The 19925-nt window shown below is 42.2% G+C and overlaps 2 protein-coding genes across 3 annotated transcripts; both read left to right on the forward strand.

Annotated features, from left to right (window-relative positions):
* The first annotated feature begins 14894 nt into the window (after positions 1-14894).
* LOC122025707 (protein ELF4-LIKE 3-like) lies at positions 14895-16384 on the forward strand. Of its 2 annotated transcripts, none has more exons than XM_042584552.1 (2): positions 14895-15121; positions 15801-16384. In XM_042584552.1, the coding sequence occupies exon 2, from the start codon at positions 15826-15828 to the stop codon at positions 16153-16155; it is 330 nt and encodes a 109-aa protein (XP_042440486.1). In that variant the 5' UTR covers positions 14895-15121; positions 15801-15825; the 3' UTR covers positions 16156-16384. The 2 variants fall into 2 exon arrangements, with proteins under 2 accessions (XP_042440486.1, XP_042440487.1); XM_042584553.1 differs by lacking the exon at positions 14895-15121 and adding an exon at positions 15489-15702.
* LOC122025706 lies at positions 16164-17721 on the forward strand. Its single transcript, XM_042584550.1, has 3 exons — positions 16164-16301; positions 16791-17057; positions 17147-17721. Exons 1-3 carry the CDS (start codon positions 16256-16258, stop codon positions 17164-17166), a joined length of 333 nt encoding a protein of 110 aa, XP_042440484.1. The 5' UTR covers positions 16164-16255; the 3' UTR covers positions 17167-17721.
* The last annotated feature ends 2204 nt before the right edge of the window (positions 17722-19925 follow it).

The raw sequence follows: 19925 nt of genomic DNA on the forward strand, positions 1-19925 counted from the left end.
GCATTTCTTGATCTCTTGTTTGATTTATACCATTTTAAAAATTTTACAAGAGTAGCACTTCTAAATTAAGGCCCGGATTGCCTTGATTACCTAAGAGAATATCAAAAATCCCAATTTGATATTTCTCTAGGTTTTTCCACATTGTGTCAATTTAAAGTAAGATTAATATATTCTCACTTTGGCACACTTTACTCTTCCAAGGAGTGAATGATAAAGATTATTCCATTTCATTTTCAAAGGTTCCCAAAACCTTGAAAATGCTCCTTGAGTGTCAATTTCCTCAAAGTTGGGTTAACTACCCTTCTTATTGGAGTTGACACTCTCTAACCCATCTATGGGGTAGAGAAAATGCTCCTAGGAACCCAATACCTACTTGAGCTCATTGGGTTCACTAAAAATTCACTAGGGATGACTTCCCTAGCAACCCTCCTAATGACCCTCTTAGGCTTTAAAGCCTTGGTCATTTGGGTCTCATCAAGGTCAACTATAGGGGTGACTCCCCTTGTGACCTTGGTAATGGTCTTCCTAGCTTTAGGTTTTGTTCCATAATCGAATGGAACATTATGATAGGTGGGCTTGACCATTTGGGACTTAGGTTTGTGACCCAAACCCTTTTTGTCCTTGGACATTGGTTTTTGACCCTTAAACCCTAGAGATGACTTCTCCAAGTTTTTAAGAGCCTTTTCCAAAGTATCAAGTCTTGACCTCAAGACTTGATTCTCCTTCTCTAATACCTCAATTTTTGATTTGTCATTCTTCTTTGAGGCATTCCTAGGCATGTGTCTAGTCTTCTTGGGATTTCTACCTAGGTTTTCCTTAACTTTAGAAGTGTTAATCCTAGGGTTGGTATTTCTAGTGTTATCCTTACCTAGGCTAACATGTTTAGCTCCTAAGCACATGTATTGGTTCCTAAAGTTAACATGCTTATCATTATTAACAATTGCAACAAAACTACTAGCATGAGTTTTATTAGAATTGCAATAATGAACCTTAGAGGTTACCTTAGGGTTTGCCTTAGCTCCCCCTATCGATGTGCCCGGTCTCTTGCCCTTGTGAGGTTGCCTCCCCCTCGGACATTGGCTCCTATAGTGTCCCCTTTGCTTGCATTGGAAGCACACCACGTGCTCCTTGCCTTTACGTATCGGGACTCCGGCTTCCTTGACCTTTGGCGCCGGTGGAGTCTTTCTTACCCTCTTTGGACACTTACTCTTGTAGTGCCCAAATTCCCTACACTCAAAACACATTATGTGCAATTTACTTGAACTTAAAGTGTTTGAGTTACCTAGGGTTGAGGATGAATGGATGCTCTCTTCTTCATCCCTCTCGGAGGTAGAAGCTTCTTCTTCGTGCTCCGATCTTGAAGAAGAACTCACTTCCTCTTCTTCTTTAGATGTTGAGTAACCCTCAACTTCCAATTTGCTCTCTTCATGATGTGAGCTACTTGGCTCACTAGGCTCCTCTTCATGGCTTGAAGTGGAGCTCTCTTCATGATACTTGGCCAAGTTATCCCATAATTCCTTGGCATTGTTGTAACCTATCTTACACAAGATGTTAGTAGGCAATGGAAATTCAATTATTTTCGTTACCTCTTTGTTGATTTCGGATTTGTGAATTTGTTCTCTTGTCCACTCCTTCTTCTCAAGTGGTTTTCCTTCCTTATCCACCGGAGGAGTAAATCCTTCTTGTACACAAAACCAATTCATTATGTTAGTCATAAGAAAATACTTCATCCTTACCTTCCAATACGCGAAGTTGCCGCATTCGTAGAAGGGTGGAATGGTGACATCTTCTCCATAGAGATCCATTCTCTAGCTTTGCTCCCACGGGTGTTGATCCGATGAAGAGCGAACCTTCGCTCTGATACCACTTGTTAGGATCCTTTGAACGGCTAGAGAGGGGGTGTGAATAGCCGACCCCAATCTTTCGCGTTTCTTCCTACGATTAGGTTAGTGCAGCGGAAAATACAAAGAAACGAAAGAGAAGAAAAACAAACCTTAACACAAGGATGTAACGAGGTTCGGAGATTAGGGCTCCTACTCCTCGGCGTGTCCGTAAGGTGGACGAGTCCAGTCAATCCGTCGGTGGATGAGTCCCCGGAGAACCGGCTAATACACTACACTCCTTGTGGGTGGAGAAACCTCGCCACAAATATTTGCAACAGCAAACAAAGAGTACAAGAACAAAGAGTAAGCAAGAAATACAATAAGAATACACAAGCACTCTACCAATCTTGCTTTCTCGTCGACTGGAGTCCGGATGAAGCAGCAGCTTCAAAAACTCTAACAGCAGCAGCTGTTCCAGTCGGGGAAGCTCACGCGAAGCTTTGGACGAGCTCAACAAAACTCAAGCACAGCAGCACTTAGCAACAGGAAGGAGGAAGAAGAGTTGTCGCACAGAAGATGCCCTCGATCCTTTTATACCTGCGAAGAAGACAGCGAGAAAATACAAAATCAGAAACCCCGATCGGTCCGCAGACCGATCAGTGTCGCGATCGGAGCTCGATCGGTCGTGGACCGATCAGGCCGATCGGTCCCCGATCGGCGTAACCTTCATGCGTACTACGATCGATGCGTGGACCGATCAGGGCTCTGATCGGTCCCGACCGATCCCAGCCTCCTCTCTCACGCATGAGAATCGCACTTTCGCTCTTGATCGGTCGTGGAGACCGATCAGGCATACACCTGATCGGTCCAGGGACCGATCAGGAGCTTCTTTTCTCCGCTTCTGATCGTTGCCCGTCTCTGATCTGATTCTGATCGGTCACCAGACCGATCAGGGCAAACGCAGTATCACTGGATCGGTCACCAGACCGATCCAAACTTCTCAGCCCTAAACCTAAGGCTTCCACACCAACATCCGGTCAACCTTGACCTGTTGGTATATCATACCTAGCATCCGGTCACTCCCTTGACCTGCTAGCACTCCCCGCTAAGTGTCCGGTCAATCCCTTTGACCCACCCAGACGTCCGATCATCCCTGATCCATCTGGATTTTCCTCTTCGTGCCAAGTATCCGATCACTCTCTTGACCTACTTGGACTTTCCAACACCAGAAGTCCGATCATCCCTGATCCATCTGGATTTTCCCTTGCCTGGTTTCACTCACCAGGACTTTCCAACTGCCTAACATCCCAGTTAGGACTTTCCCACTGCCTGGCTTCACTCACCAGGACTTTCCATACTGCCTAACATCCCAGTTAGGACTTTCCAACTGCCTAACATCCCAGTTAGGACTTTCCCACTGCCTAACATCCCAGTTAGGACTTTCCCACTGCCTAGTTTCACTCACCAGGACTTTCCACACTGCCTAACATCCCAGTTAGGACTTTCTCACTGCCTGGCTTCACTCACCAGGACTTTCCCCGTGCCAAGTCTCCATACTTGGACTTTTCGCGTGCCAAGCTCCCTGCTTGGACTTTTCCAGTGCCAAGTCTCCATACTTGGACTTTTCCAATGCCAAGCTCCCTGCTTGGACTTTTCGCGATCCCTGCTTGGACTTTTCCAGTGCCAAGTCTCCATACTTGGACTTTTCCAATGCCAAGCTCCCTGCTTGGACTTTTCGCGTGCCAAGCTCCCTGCTTGGACTTTTCCCGAATCAGGTCAACCAGGTCAACCTTGACCTAAGGTTGCACCTACAATCTCCCGAGCACCTATTCTTGTCAAACATCAAGAATACAACTCTCTCACAAGAGTCAAACATCAACATGCAACTCAACTAGGTCAATCTTGACCTAAGGTTGCATCAACAATCTTCCCAAGTCAAACATCAAAATACAACTCGAGTCAAGTCAACTCGAGTCGGGTCAACCAGGTCAACCTTGACCTAAGGTTGCACCAACACTATTCACCCCCCCCCCCCTCTAGCTACTTTTGGTCCTAACAAGTGGTATCAGAGCGAGGCCGCTCTTCACCGGAATCATCGCCGGAAGGGTCAAGCAAAACAAGAAAAGCTAGAGGGTGAAGAAGTTGAAGCAAAATTGTCAAAGTCAAAGAAATTCAAGAAGCTCAACTTCAAGATGCAATTCCAAGATGAGCTTGGATTTGACACAAGGGTGGCTCCACCATACACATCGGCAAGCTTCGATTCTTGGAGATCAAGAATCGAAAATTTCCTTATGATGGAGATAGAGCAATGGTTTGCTCTAATGGAAGGCTTCGAGGCTCCAAGAAATTCCAAGGGCAAGCTTCTCAAGAAGAGCAAATGGAGCTCGGAGCAAATCCAAAGGTGCGAGGCCAATGACAAAGTGACCAAGCTTTTGGTCAATTTATTGCCAAGCACCATCCTTTGCAAAATTGGAGAATTTGAAGATGCAAAGGAATTATGGAGCAAATTGGACAAGCTTCATGAAGAGATCCCCTCCACTGTACAAGATCATGAAGAATCCAGAGAGGGTGACTCTTTGGAGCAAGACCAAGAGGAGGACTCCGAGGTTGAGAGATGCTCAACCTCTGAAGAAGAGGAAATCCAAGAAGCTTCATCCTCAAGGGAATGCAACGAAGGGAACAAGGAGGGAGCATACTCCTTGTTTCATGTTCAAGATGATGAAGCCTCCACCTCTAGGATTGAGGGGGAGCAATCCTTGGTGACGCCGGATCAAGAAGAAGGAGAAGCTTCGACATCCGGGTCAAGTGAAGAAGAAGAAGGTGGTGCCACCTCCGAAATTCAAGAAATAGCAAATGGAGGAGGAAGTGCCAACCCTATACAAGAAGGTATAAATGTTTCAATTAAAAATAAAAATCATATAATATGTTTTGAGTGTAGGGAAAGTGGGCACTACAAGAGCAAGTGTCCCAACTTGGCCAAGAAGAAGGACCAAGTGGCACAAAAGGGCAAGGAGAAGCCCAAGGAGACCATCCCCGGAACAAAAAGGAGCAAGGAGCACATTGTGTGCTTTTCTTGCAACCAAAAAGGGCATTACCGAAGTCAATGCCCCAAAGGGAAGAAGATGGTCAAGGCTCAAGGAGGCATTAGTCAAGGGGGAGCCTCCAAGGTAAAGAAGAAGGTAACATTTATTGAGCCTACCCCTTTACATTATGGTAAAAAGCATGATAGTTCTAACTTTTATCATTTTAATGCGATTTACCATAAGAATAGGAAGCATGAGGGCTTTAAGGAAAAGCATGTGGCCCTACATGCCAAAACTACTACACCTAAGGCTAGGAATGTAGGTAAAAGTCTAGGCAAGAACTCTAAGGATTGTAGCTACAAGCCTAGAAACAAAAATGCTCATGAACTTAATGGAAAAACAAAAACTAAGGACTTAGTGATGGAAAATCAAGTCTTGAGGTCAAGACTTGATAAAATGGAAAAGACCCTAAAAAGGATGGAAAATATCCTATTAGGGAAAAAAGAGCATAACCTAGGTTTAGGGGTGCAAAAGCCATCCAATGGCCATAGAGGTTTGGGATACAAACCAAAGGCTAAGAAGGATGTGCCCTCTTACCATAGAGTTCCATATAGTTATGGAACAAACCCTAGGTCTAGTGGTCAAGCCAAAAATACTAGGGAAGTCATCCCTAAGAGTATTTTTGCAATAAATGTGACTAAGGCTTCTAAGAAGTCTAAGAAAGTCACAAACAAGGTCACAAGGGAGGCTATCCCTAGAGTTGACCTAGAAAGTGTGACCAAGGCCTCCAAGAAGCCAAACAAGGTCACTAGGAAGGTATCTAGGGAAGTTATCCCTAGTGAATACCTAGAGCATCCAAGGAGCACCAATAGGTGTTGGGTTCCTAGGAGCATCTTCTCTACCCCATAGATGGGTTAGAGAGTGTCAACTCCGATTAGAAGGGTAGTTAACCCAACTTTGAGGAAATTGACACTCAAGGAGCATTTTCAAGGTTTTTGTTAACCTTTGAAAATGAAATGGAAGTATTATTTACTCCTTGAAAGAGTAAAATGTGCCTAATGGTGGAAAATTAATTTTATCTTAAAAAGGCATAAATTGGGAAAACCTAGAGAAATACCAAGTTGGGATTTTGGTATTCTCTTATAAATTTTAAGGCACTCCGGGCCTTGATTTATGTGATTACTCTTGAGGAAAAATGGAATATGCCAACATTTGAGGATAAGCTTAATTTCAATTGGCATAAATTAATCAAGAGAATTAGAAATGCTCATTTAGGTTTTGGCACTCTCTTGAAGCACTTTGGGCAATCTAGGATTTAAGTTTTAGGATTAGCTAAGATTAACGATACTTAGATAGGTAATCTAGGTATATTTTATTTATGCTAAACCTTGCCATGATTGTTTGCTCATAATATGCCATGACATCATATTTTATCTTATTTGTATTTTGCATTCATGACTTATCATGAAAAATACAAAAATACCATGTCATGTCATACATACATCATGTAGTTATAGGAATCTTTCTTTTGAAAGCTATTTTATTTTGATGTATGCCGTAACATTATCATGCATTATGTTTATTTCCTTAAAAATTAAGGACATATGGCATTAGTTAAACAAGTGGCATTTGTTTACAACAAGTGGAATAAACAAGTGACATTTGTTTAACAAGTAAATCAACAAGTAACATCCTTTGTGGATGTATACCTCTCAAAATGCCTAGATAGATATGCATGATCCCTAAAATAGGGCAAAACCAAAATCTTACATCTCACAAAGACCTATAAGATGACTTGTATGTGTTTCAGTGCACATTAGATACAAGTGAGATGTTAGGATGATGAACAAAACTCAAGATGTTGATTTAGTGCATTCTTTTGAGTTTTAAGTTCATCAAAACACATAGTTATGTGTTTTCCCATCATTGGGAAAGCTAATGTACAAGACATGTGCATTATGCCCAAGGAACATGATGGGATATTGGTTTTGAAAATGTTTTTAAAATGTTTTTGGAAAACCTTGGTGGAGGCTGTCTTTTGATAGTAATCACCATTGAATAGTTAGACACAAACTTGAAGAAAACACTAAAGTTTTTGCAAGTTTTCAAGTTTGTGTCAATCTTTGAAAATATGATGTATTTTCATAGAAAACTATTTTTCCATGATTAAGTATGCCCTAAATAATGTCTACACAAAATTTCATGATTTTTGGATTTTTGTAGAATTTTCTAGGGGTTTCTGAAGTTGGCTGGATTTGAAATTCAGCAACTATCAGAGGCTCCGATCGATCCGTGGATCGATTGGAGTTCCTGAATCGATCCGTGGATCGATTCAGAAGGCAACTCTTTCGAGTAGAAGCTCGCTGGATCGATCAGCCGATCGATCCACACATACTGAATCGATCAGTGGATCGATTCAAATAGGTTGAATCGATTGGAACCCAACTCCAATCGATCCAGGATGCTGATTTTGGCTGGGAAGGTCTGATTTCAGCACTCTAAACCTAATTGAGTCTAGGTAACCATTCCAAACCCCTAAAAATACATTTGTATACATAAAACGGGTGTTTTCGTGTGGAAAACAAGGATGGATTGGTTAAGGAAGGCTAAGTTGAAGTTTAGGTTGAGGTTTGTTTCAAATTTTGAATATTTGAACCTCAAAACTTCTAAATTTGGATTTCCTAAAGGTTTAGGGATTCCAAGTCATTGTTGGTGCAATGACAGAAGTTACCACCATGTCTTTAGGGGGAGGGACTCTTTAAAGACATGAAAAATTATTTTTCATGAACCTTGGAAGGTGGTTAACCTTCTTTAAAGAAAATGCTCTTGTATGAGCTTTTGAACTTGAAATGGGGAGTGGATATCCTCATTATTTCAAGTAGGAACTCACGTGATTAGAAAATGCTCAAGGTTGAGTATTTGTCTACAATGAGGGAGAAGTTAAGGATAAATGAAGGGTATGGGACCTTCTTTATCGTGTTGATTACAACGAGTGATGTTGTGAACAACGATGAGCAACTCTTCAGGGGGAGAGTCTTTCAACAATGGATTTATTGAAGTATACCCGAAATTGAGGCATGGGTTGATGTGTGCCTAAAGATGGGTTGAGTGTGCCCTTCAGGGGAGTTTGATGTGTGGCAATAGGGGGAGAATGAAAAGACTAGTGAAAGGGAGTCAGTTAGGCTTTCATTATCTAAGAGGGAGTTTGCCCTCTTAGGGGGAGAATGAAGAGCTTAACTTATGCCTTCATTACCTAGTGGCATGAAGAATGAGGCTATGGGATTAGCCTAACTTACATGTGGTATTGTAAGTGTTATTGTGGTATTGTCAAACATCAAAAAGGGGGAGATTGTTGGTGCAACATCCCTCAGGTCAAGGTTGACCTGGCTGACCAAGCTGAGTCTTGGTTTGAGTTTAGATGTTTGACAATAAGATGTTAATTGAAGAAGAGTCAAGTAGGTCAAGGTTGACCGAATACTTGACTGGGAAGTCCTAACTGGGATGTTAGGCAGATGGAAAACCCTAGTGAGTGAAGCTAGGTGAAAGTCCTGGTGAGTGAAGCCAGGCAAGGGAAAATCCAGATGGATCAAGGATGATCGGACATCTGGTGTTGGGGAGTCCAAGTAGGTCAAAGGATTGACTGGATACTTGGCACGAGGAAATACAGATAGGTCAAAGGGATTGACCAGACATCTGAATAGGAAAGTCCAAGTAGGTCAAGGGAGTGACCAGATACTTGGCATGACGAGAAAAGTCCAAGTGGGTCAAAGGAATTGACCGGACACTTGGTGGGAAGTCCTGGCAGGTCAAGGGAGTGACCAGATGCTAGGCATGATGTACCAACAGGTCAAGAATGACCGGATGTTGGTTTGGGAGTCTTGGAACTTGGTTTTGGGCAAAAACCAAGTGCTGGATCGATCAGGGGATCGATCCAGGAGCCGGATCGATCGATGGATCGATCCGTGATTTTCCCGGTCAGAAGCTCGGATCGATCCGTGATCGATCCAGATGTCCCAATCGATCGGTGGATCGATTGGGACGCGCTGTCGCGCGATAAGCGCCGGATCGATCCGTGGATCGATCCAGCGCTTTTCGAGCATAAGCGCTCGATCGATCCGTGGATCGATCCAAAGCCTCCCCGATCGATTGGGAACATTTGAATCGATCGGGTTCCGACCGTTGGCGTCGATTTAAGCTGCAGGCGTGCGATGGCTGCGGTATCTCTTCACCGATTCACTCCAGATCTCTCGCCAACTTCTCCACAGCGCTCTCAAAGATCAGATCGCCAGTTCTTGAAGGATCTTGGAAGCTTTCCAAGTCAAGAGGCGGATCAAAGGCAAGAAGAGAAGCTAGGGTTAGGGTTTTCTGTACTCATTGTAAGTTTTGCGCTTGTGTTTTGTTTCCCTTTCCTTTCTTCTTGTACTGAGAGTCTTGTAGGGCTTCTCCGCCCTCGGTAGTTACCGAAAAGGAGTGTTTTCATAGTGGAGGGTGCGTGCGTGGTGTGGATCCTTGGACTAGTCACCTCTTGTGAGGTGGATACCAAGTAAACCAACCTTGTTAGCGTTGTGTGATTTGTTTCTGTATTTTCCGCTGCACATCTTAGAAGAAACGAGCAACGCCGAGCAACGAGCACGCGACGAGCTATTCACCCCCCCCCCTCTAGCTACTTTTGGTCCTAACAATTACCGCTTTAATGAGCAGAGCGTCGTCGTGGGGCACTTCTACTCCTTCTAAGTCTCCGGGCCCGAAAGTGATTTCCGATCCACTTGCCCGCTCTTGACTACAGCCGACTGCGTGGATCTGCAGCTGTCGGACGCCCGCCTTTCTGGCTCGGTTGGAGTCTCCTCCGGTCGGCCCGCCAGCGATAACGTTGATCTCGCCCCGGGAAGTGTTGCTCCTGTTTTCCTCTTCCCGAGTGGACGGTCGTGACCGTTCTCTGGACGCCCGGCGATTCTCCTGTCTCGGAGATCTATGCCGATCGGGTGTCTGTTGATGTCGCCTTTCGGTGCGGGCCCGGTTGGCTTCATGGGTCCTTTGTCTCCTGTCGATGGGAGGAGACCGTCGTTCGGCTCTCCTGGGAACGAGATTGGCCACGAAGGGAAGACTTTGACAATCCCTCGTGTTGTGCGTATCCGCCTGGTGGAAGGAGCAGAACATAGGGGTCCACCTCTTCTTTGGCTTGGGCCGAGCGGCAGCCACTTCTTGTACGTGCAATCCGGCGTGGGGGGATCGAATTGCTTCGGTCCTCGGTCCTCTGGGTGGCTGCTGAGCGGCGTGCTGTTTCTACTCGGCATGAACAGGTGCACGCTCGGTTGGAGTTTCCTTTTTCCGAGCGGCTTGCGCTTCTTCCACGTTTATGTATTCGTTGGCCCGATGCAGCATGTGATCATAATCTCGGGGCGGCTTCCGGATGAGCGACCGGAAGAAGTCCCCATCCACAAGGCCTTGTGTGAAGGCATTCATCATCGTCTCCGATGTGGCCGTTGGGATATCCATCGCCACCTGGTTGAATCGCTGGATGTAAGCTCGAAGCGATTCTCTCGGCTCTTGCTTGATGGCAAACAAGCTGACACTTGTCTTCTGATAACGTCGACTGCTGGCGAAGTGGTGGAGGAAGGCCGTTCGGAAGTCCTTGAAGCTAGTGATGGATCCGTCCGGCAGCCTCCGAAACCACCGTTGAGCCGATCCCGAGAGAGTGGTAAGAAAGACTCGGCACTTTACTCCATCTGTATACTGATGGAGCGTAGCTGTGTTATCGAACTTACCCAGATGATCATCCGGGTCCGTTGTTCCATTGTACTCGCCGATCGTCGGAGTCACGTAGTGCTTGGGCAGAGGGTCTCGTAGAATAACCTCCGAAAATTGGCGATTGATCCGCTCGGGAGATGAGCCCGCCCGGGGAGCTTTTCCTTTTTTGTCATCCCGCCTTGGCATCTCGTCTGAAGAAGATTCCCTATCTCTTCGAGCTGGTACGGCTTCAGGGGTGCGAAACAAGGCTCGGTGGAATGCGACGGTGGCTGGAGGTGCTTCCGCTCGACCACCTGACGCAGATGTTGCTTGTTGCTCAGGCCGCTCGGCTGCTGCTTTCTGTTTTTGTTCCACAAGTTTGGCGGCCCTTATCTCGACCAGAGCTTCGAGTTCTTCCGTCGAAAGCGCCACCGTGTGTTGTCGTCCAGCCTCATCCATTGTTTCCAGTCGGATGCAGGAGCGTTCCCACAGACGGCGCCAATTTGATCCTGTCCGAACCAGGAGTCAACGGACACTTGGCACGTGGCGCTCTCTGCTGGATCCTTGAGCGCTCCGGCTAGCCTGCACAGAAGTCGAGCCGGGAAGGGGTTCCCGGCGGCGACCCTCCGACGCTCAAGTCAGGTAAGCTACGATGAACGAAGTGGCTTCCAAAGTCTCTGAATGCGTACCTCCGGCGAAGTCTGAGGCTCTTTATATAGAGTTGTGAAGGGTTAGGGCACGCATACCGAGGTGCATATGTGTCCTCTGTCCTTTTCTCGGTATGCAGTTGTCAGAAAGCTCACCTGACCCATACCGCTACAGTCAAAGCATGTCCTCGATGGGACAGCAGAATCCCCTGTCACAAGATTTGGAGCATGGCCTACACGTAAAACATACCTGCTGTCAGAAAAAGACCTCCCTTGTCCTTTTCCCCTTTGCTTCAGATCTAGCGTCCGGGCGGACAACTCCCTCAACATCCGGCCGGACATCCGCAGTGGTTTACTTGTGCTTTGTGGAGACTAATAAACAGGGGTGCTTTATGACTGTGGTCGGTCAAAAGGTCAGCTCGGTCCATGACCTTTTTAACTGAGCGTCGGAACCCCGATTTGACAGGGTGCCTTCCAACCATAAGTGCGAGCCGGCCAGACCCGTCCGGGTATTCGATTCCATCGGCCCGGCCTTCTATGGTCGTCCGTCCGGTCGGACCACACTCCTCCCGGATGGGCGGCTACTCCGGTGAATTCCACTCGGCGTTGACATTGCAAGAGAGAGGGGGGGCCCCGCTCTTACCACCGGATCACACGACATGAATTTTTAAATCTAGTTTATTTTTAAAAATAAATCCATCGTTATCGGTTTCAAGTTTGAATAAAAAAGAATAAAGAAAATTTTAATTTTTTTAAAAACATTATTAAAGATTATTTTTTTTTGTTTTTGCCTAGGACCTCGTGGAACCTTGAGACAGCCCTACATATTCCTATCAATATATGTGGTAAAAAGCGATTCGCTCGCCTTCAACATCTCCATCAATTCATTTCTATCACTACATGAAAAAGAAACATCTATATCACAAAAATCATAGATGTAAAGATTACCTTCTCATTATAAAAAAAAAATTCGTAATATACTAAAAATCGACTGTAAATATTTAATTAACTGAACTCTGGAGGACAGCTCACTTGAATCACTGTGCATTCTCTTTTGATCTTCCTTTTTGCTCTTGGTTTTTGTTTTTGTTTTCCTTTCCTCGGAGAAAGAAAATTTTAATGCCTAGTTTTGCGGTAGACTCTATTATGTGAGGGGATCTACAATATTGATCACCAATACCACTAGCATTGGACACTCCGTTGATCAATAAATCTATCTTCTTCGATTAATGGATTCAATTAGGAATGTAAAAATAAATCTGATTTGAGTCCATCTAAAAAACTAAATTCAGATTAGATATTTTTAGATTCATATTGGAGTATTTTTGGATTGAAAATTTTCTAATTAAGTCGAGTTGAGTTTGATTTAAATATAAAGTTTAATAGATTTTTGGAATTAAATTAAATTTTATTTTAAAAATTAAGATATTTTTATGTATATTAATATTAGTATGATAATAATATAGTATTAAGATAAAAATAAAGAATTATAGGAAAAATAAATTAAAAAATTTATTTTGAATCGAATTTTCAAATTATCCGGGATGGATTCGGGTTGGCCAGTTTCTAGTTGAATTTGAATTTGGGTCAAGTTTGGATTAGATTTCTTTAAAAAAAAATTAACCCGAACCCGACCCAATCCACCTAAATTGACCCTTAAATTCAATCCATGAATTTCTCCGTGAAAAAAAAATGATAAAGGTAGTTAGTCCTCGGGTAATCAATTTGGTCTTACGAAATTTTTCCACTGACCATTCGGATAAATTAGAAAGAGCTCGTAATTTTCATATCGATCATCCGGATAAATCAAAAAGTGTTTACGACGAGTGATCAAGAATTCAATATCTATTAGTTGTGTTCTCTATTTAAATTTTTTTTATATAAATTAATTATAATTAAGATTTAAATTATAAAATATTTAAATAATAATTTAAATATTTTTTCACTGCATCGTAGCCCCGAGGCAATGAATTTCTACATCAACATATACATATTGGGTGCATTATCTTCTAATCCATTGAAAATAAGCCTTTACATTATTATTTTTTGTCGTATATTTGTTTGAAGAGGGACGGATCCGAAGAAACAAGTGAGTTAAACTTTGGGTGGAAAAAGAGTGGACTAATTTAAAGAGTCAATATGTAATAAATGTTGGAGATATATATATATATATATATATAGAATTTGTGGAAAGGAAAGAAATTCTATTATCAAATATAAATAAAATTATTATATTAAGAATTTTAAAATATATTGGTTGATTTATATTATTTTATATATATTAATAATATGTATAAATATATAGGGAGAGATTTTTTCTTTCGTGTGGGTGTGCATGGGTACAAATTTAGGGCTCAGATTATATTGAACTAAGTTGACTTGTATACAAGCATGATCTGCACAAACCGAATGTTGACTCGATTAAGGTAAAATTTATCCAAGTGAAGCAACCAATATTTTGCCATGCACCTATATAAAGAGAGCCCATGGTCTTCAAGAAAAACCTCTCCACCTACGTTTCCCCTCGTTTTTCTCTGTTGTGCATCTTTTGCTCAGCGGTGTATTCGTGATAGTAGTTGAGTACCTCTCAGTTCGTCGTGACCACCAGTGCTTGGTGTGTATTACGATTAACCGTTGTATTCTGGGAAACAGACGACTTGAGAAAACTATGTCCATCGCAGGCCTCGATGCGCTCTGCCGCTTGGTTCACTCTACCTTTAGGCCGCTACGCCACTATGCTTTTAGGCCATTCTATCTTTAGGCCACTTGACCACTCTGCCTTTAGGCCACTCTACCTCTAGGCCGCTTTGTCTCTAGGCCGCTCTACCCTAGGTTGCTCAGCCACTCTACCTTTAGGCCGCTCTACCTTAGGTTGTTCGGTCACTTTACCTTTAGGTCGCTCTACCTTTTTGTCACTCTACCTCTAGGCTGCTCTGCCCTAGGTTGCTCGGTTGCTCTACATTCGGCCACTCGACCGCTCTATACTCGATGACTCTACACTCAACGACTTTGCAATCTACACTCAGCGCTTAATAGAAATCAATTCCTACTGATAGCTCAAAGATTATCTGTTCAAGTCATTTCGATAGATAAATTAAATTTGATTTGGTATAATTTCAATTCGGATAATTTTTTAAAATCTCCCTTAGATTAACAATAAATTTAACAATAATTTTTTAATAAAAAACTTTTTTATAATAAATAATAATAATAAAATTTTTGTAAAGGACTGGATGACTGGAGTTATTTGAAGATGGTGGGCTCATGATCTGGTTGGCGTCTTGGTAAACGAAAACAATTGTAGGTGCCGTCTGCGACGAACGATATCCTTTATATAATAGGAAAACGTTTATAGGTAGATTATGTCCTTTTCAATTTTATTAGCATATCTCTTAGGTTGTAACGCAAATCTTTTATTTAATTTATTTTTCGAATAGTCAAAGTATCATTTTAATAAATGCAGCCTTTAGAAAATATTATTAAAATAATTTATTACATTTTTGTAAATAAATAAAAAGTATTTATAAATTATTCATAAATTTTATTTTATGAATGCCCCCACTCAATTTTTCAGATCGGACTGGTTTTTTGAGCCAAAAACCGAGCCGGATGGGTTGACCGGCTTGGTTAGAATAATAAAAGTCGAGTGATCGCAAAAGAATGTCGGTGAGTGTCCGCTTAAGCTCCTCGCGGCGAAGAGGATCCGCGGACTCACACGCAAGACTCAAGAGGAGCGGCTCCGCGGCTGGTCTCATTCTCCGCGGACCCTTCGATTGATCGATTGATAATCTCTCTCTCTCTCTCGGGTACCTTTCATTCGAGATTCGAAGGAATTGCTGATAATCTTCAGGCTTCGCCCCCAACGATTTGTTCTTCTCCTTCCTCTCCCCGCATCTCCGAGGTTTGACGCACAATTTCGCTCCATGTTTGGGAGTTTCTGTGGCATTATTATTATTTTTCATGCGTTTGACTAGTACCATGATCGTCGCTTGACGAAGGAAGGATTTGGCATCAGGAGTCGATCCGTTTGGTTCTGTGTTTTTTGCTCCTTGTTTTTTTTTTCTATTCCAGGTGGAATCGCAGTGGGCAAGCTTTTCTCTGGACCATATTCTTTTACTTTTTTCCTGACCGCGATTCCTTTCGACGATCTAATGACCGTTTTGCTTTTGTCTTCTTCTTCATCGTCGTCATCGATTGATCGCATTGATTGATTCATAGTGGGATTTGTGAGATGAGCCATGGGGAGCATTTCTTCGTGGGGAACTGAATCAGCTTCTGTGCGCCATGATCCCACTCTGCGCCATCTGATCTCGTTTTCCTTTCTGAAAAGGAGCTGCCTCTGGCATTATTTCTCCACAATCCCTGTCTCTCGTGCTCCAGTGAATCGCGACAAAGTTTCAACAGATTCCCCCTTTCTCTCTTTCCCTCAGTCCTTAGTCCTTACTCTGCATATATCTTTCTGTAGACTGGAACTGAGCTTGTGTGCGTAATTACTTGCCGAGATTAAGCTTCTCTTTTGTTCTCCATCTCTGACTGCAAAAAGTTCTCGATTTTGATACGACTAATTGCTTATTTTGCAGGGTCTTTTGGGGATCGAGGTAAGGAATGATGGAGGGGGATAGCTTCTCACGTTTCGGCAATGGAACCCAAATTGACGGCAAAGTCTTCTCAACCTTCCAAAAGAGCTTCCTCCAGGTGCAGAGCATCTTAGACCAAAACAGGCTTTTGATCAATGAGATCAATCAGAATCACGAGTCGAAAATCCCCGACAACCTCACCCGCAACGTCGGCCTAATTCGCGAGCTCAACAACAACATCCGGCGCGTCGTCGACCTCTACGCCGACCTCTCCCTCTCCTTCACCAGGTCCATGGACGCTTACTCGGAGGGAGATTCCGAAGGGAAGGCCGGCCACAAGAGGAACAGACCTCCGTAATTACCAGTCAAACAATTAGCAGAGAGAGAGAGAGAGAGAGAGAGAGGAGTGTGACACGGTACAACAACAAATTAGGATTCCAAACTGTGCAAGATTGGAGATGAGAGTAAGGGGAAAAAAAAGTAGCTGGCAAAGCAAAATAACAGGTGATTTACTTGCATTGCAGTAGCTAGTAATTAATCATCGCGCCATTGTTGCCATGGAAAGCTATTAACTTGTTTGCGTTCCAGAATGGTTTAATGTTTTCTGCATGATGTTGTATATTTTCCTTGCCATGGTTTTTGTCCTGTGGATTGAGAGAGATTTTCTCGGTCCTTTTTCCTGAGACAACAAATGACTGCTAGTTCAGTGGGCTCATAAGAGTGCCTTTTAAGACATCAGCAGGTAAGTTTGCTGCTTTTGGATTAATAGCTTGGCCCCCAATCATGTATTGTTTGGTACCATAGTTGGAGAATCTCACATGAGGGGGTAGATGAACCTTTTTGACCATTTATTTATTAGATGGTGGTGGCCAGACACTTGCAGATTCTCTGGCTGGAGTTCATAACTTGTGCATATTTGTATTCAATCCTTTTAAATGTGTATGAGTGCACATAAAAATGCAAAAAAGTTCATAACTTGGCATCCTTATGCAGAGACCATGAGAGTGCAACTTAGTCTGGCTCCTGTCAACCTTATCAAAAGTGTTTTGATAATAAAAGCTGCACCAATGTCTATCTCTTTATTGGCCTCTGGGTGCTTTTCCTCCATGTTTGGTGATGTAGCTAACAAAGGGAGGATTCCACCACAAGTTGACTTTCAAGCAGGGTCTTGGTGGTCCATAGACTCTGATGCTCCTTGTCTTCTTGTGTTTGCTGATACTGATAAGGCTGTTTCAACTCACCTAATCTCATCTTACAATTGTGAGTTTATACAGTACATTTACTTTTTTTTAGGAAAAAAAAAACTTTAAAGGTGCCAAGTGCTCATGCAGAATTCCTGAACCTTGCAGCTGGGGGGATGACAGCATAGGTCTCCTGGTCCGCAAATTGTGGATCAGGGGATGGTCCACTGATCTAGACTTTTGATTTGAATGGATCCCATCTTTAAATAAGTGGGGTTCATTCAAATCAAAGGTCCACATGTAGTGGACCATCTCCTGGTCCGCAATTTGCGGACCAAAAGATCTGCTCCCGGGGGATGAGGGATCTACAAAAGGATGATAGTATGATCTTCATGCTAACTTCAGAAGATATTCCCTTTATTTAGGTGCTGAGAGAACATGAACAAGTTGATGTGATGTTGGTGATAAGACAGCTCCCATTTGAGTCAATCATGGAGATGATAATAACTTAATGAAGCATGCATGATGAACAGAATTGGACAAAAGGACAACAAAGAGAATCACCACAATGTACTATGATGGGTATTTATATGAAAGTTTTAGAAATTTTCTAGTTTTTTTAGGGTTAATTTGTTGATTTCAGGCTAAGTTAACTCAAATACCTCACAAATTATTCATTTGTTTTGTTTTCATAGGGGATTTTAGTCGTTGACTTGCCCCTATTTACAGTGAAATCAACGTTTTACCCATTGTTATGATCTGCTATCAAAATACTCTTATCATTAATGCTAATTATTTTTAATGCCTAAATTGATTTACAAACCCAATTTACAATGTCGAATCTTTTATAATTTACCATATGTAACTTGGCATTGTGTTAGCCGAGAATGAATGTGAATTAATTTGCAAATCAATTTGCTGTCAACATTTGAGAGAACATAAGTGTTTTTTTTTTGACATTAACATAAGTTGTAATATGAGTTTTTATATCTAAACATATTAAAAATTTTAAATTTATAAGGGGTGGGAATTTGATAATCATCATTTTATTATATTATTTAAGCTCTTAAATTCATGATTTTAATTTTCTTGTTGATTTAATTTCGCATGTATATCATATTTCACGAGTTGAATTTTTTCTTAGGCTTTAATGTAAATTATCTCATAATTATGGCATTTCATGAGTTGGATTGATCCTTAGTCAGCTGGAGGAAATTTATTATACTCGTTCAATATGTGAACGATATATTACTTGCAAGCAATGATAAGGGAATACGGTTAGAAATCAAGTTATTTCTATCCAGTCAATTTTAAATGAAAAATCTTGGTGATGTATCCTTTATCTTGGGCATATAGATTATTCATGATCTTTTAAGGTGCACACTTAGACTATCATAAAAGGTCTATAAAAAAAATGTGCTCATTTGGCATGACATGTAGAATTGTGCTATCATTGATACTTTTGTGTCAAAGGGTGATAGACTTAGCTTATAGTAATGTCTATGCCATGAACTTGAGATTAAGGAAATATAACAATTCTCCTATACATCGGTAGTGGGGAGTTTGATGTATGCTCAAGTATGTACATATTCGGATTTTACGTACATTGTAGGGATGTTGAGCAGATATTTAAGTAACCCTAGACTAGAGCATTGGAAAATTGTAAAGAGAGTTATATTGTATTTATAAAGAACGAATGATTATATGCTCGCATATATGAGATCAGATCATTTGAAGATTATTAGATATTCATACTTTAATTTTGTTGGATGCTTAGATAATAGAACATCCATTTTAGATTATGTCTTCATACTGGAGGGAGGGGTCATATCCTGGAAAAGCAACAAAACAGACGTTAATAGCCACTTCCACCCTGCCATGAAGCTTTTAACAACGAGATATGGATACAAAATTTTACCACAGGATTACATATCATTGTAAACATTGACAAGCCGGTTGGATTGGCTAGAGGAGGGTGGGGGTAATAGCCTACAAGTTAGAAATAAATCTCTTGCTTTCGTACTTAGCAAGGAACACACATGAATTGGTAAACAAAAATAAATAACATAAAAGTAAAGTAAGAGGTAGCAGTTTTACTTAGTTTACAATCAGGGCAATGAAAGTGCACTAAGAAGAGCTCCTTCTTCGACATAGGCGGAGTAGCTCCTTACACTAATTGAAAGCTTAAAACGAAATTACAAAATATGAAGATTAAAATGAGTGTGTTGTTATGAAACTCGAGCACCAGAGCTCTATTTATAGCATACTAGTCGAATCTAGTGGTTTGTTGATGTGACACTTCCTTGGCCCCTGGACTCGGTTCGAGCACGTGAACTCAGTCTACTCGATCTACTTCGCAACGACTTTCTCCAATGGTTTTAGACTTCCTGGGTACTTAGACCCAGTCTGGGCACTTAGAGTCACTGATGTGGATTCAATGGTGAGCCTCTTTGACAACGGCTATGCTGACGTGGTCTCCTTCCTGGGCGCCTATAAAAGATCTAGGCACCTAGACTCAGTTCAGGTGCTTGGAAATGGTCAACTCAGAAGTTAACCATTTTCTTGTTCGGTCGCTTGGGTGATACTCCAATCGTCCAAAGTTGGGCTTGTTAGGACTAAAAGATTTTAGATATCTCTACAATGACATGATATTATCCATTTTATTCCCAAGCCTTGATGGTTTTATTTTTGGGTTCTATCCAAAATGTCTCATACCAATAGAGATATCTTTCCCTTATAAATCTATGATCTTTCCCATATATTTTCAATGTGGGACTTTATTTGCAACCTTGCAATCCAATAATCCCCCCTCAAATAAAGGACCACATGCTTCCCATGTCTGACCCACTAGGTCTTTCTACCCCTCAGTCCACCCGACCTACTAGGAATTCCTTGCCTAGCCGCAATTAGAATTTCCTGCCTAGTGTTTGGTCCTCTTGATTCGGAC

The sequence above is a fragment of the Zingiber officinale genome, chromosome 9B, assembly GCF_018446385.1.
Source record: "Zingiber officinale cultivar Zhangliang chromosome 9B, Zo_v1.1, whole genome shotgun sequence".
NCBI classification, from domain to species: domain Eukaryota; kingdom Viridiplantae; phylum Streptophyta; class Magnoliopsida; order Zingiberales; family Zingiberaceae; genus Zingiber; species Zingiber officinale.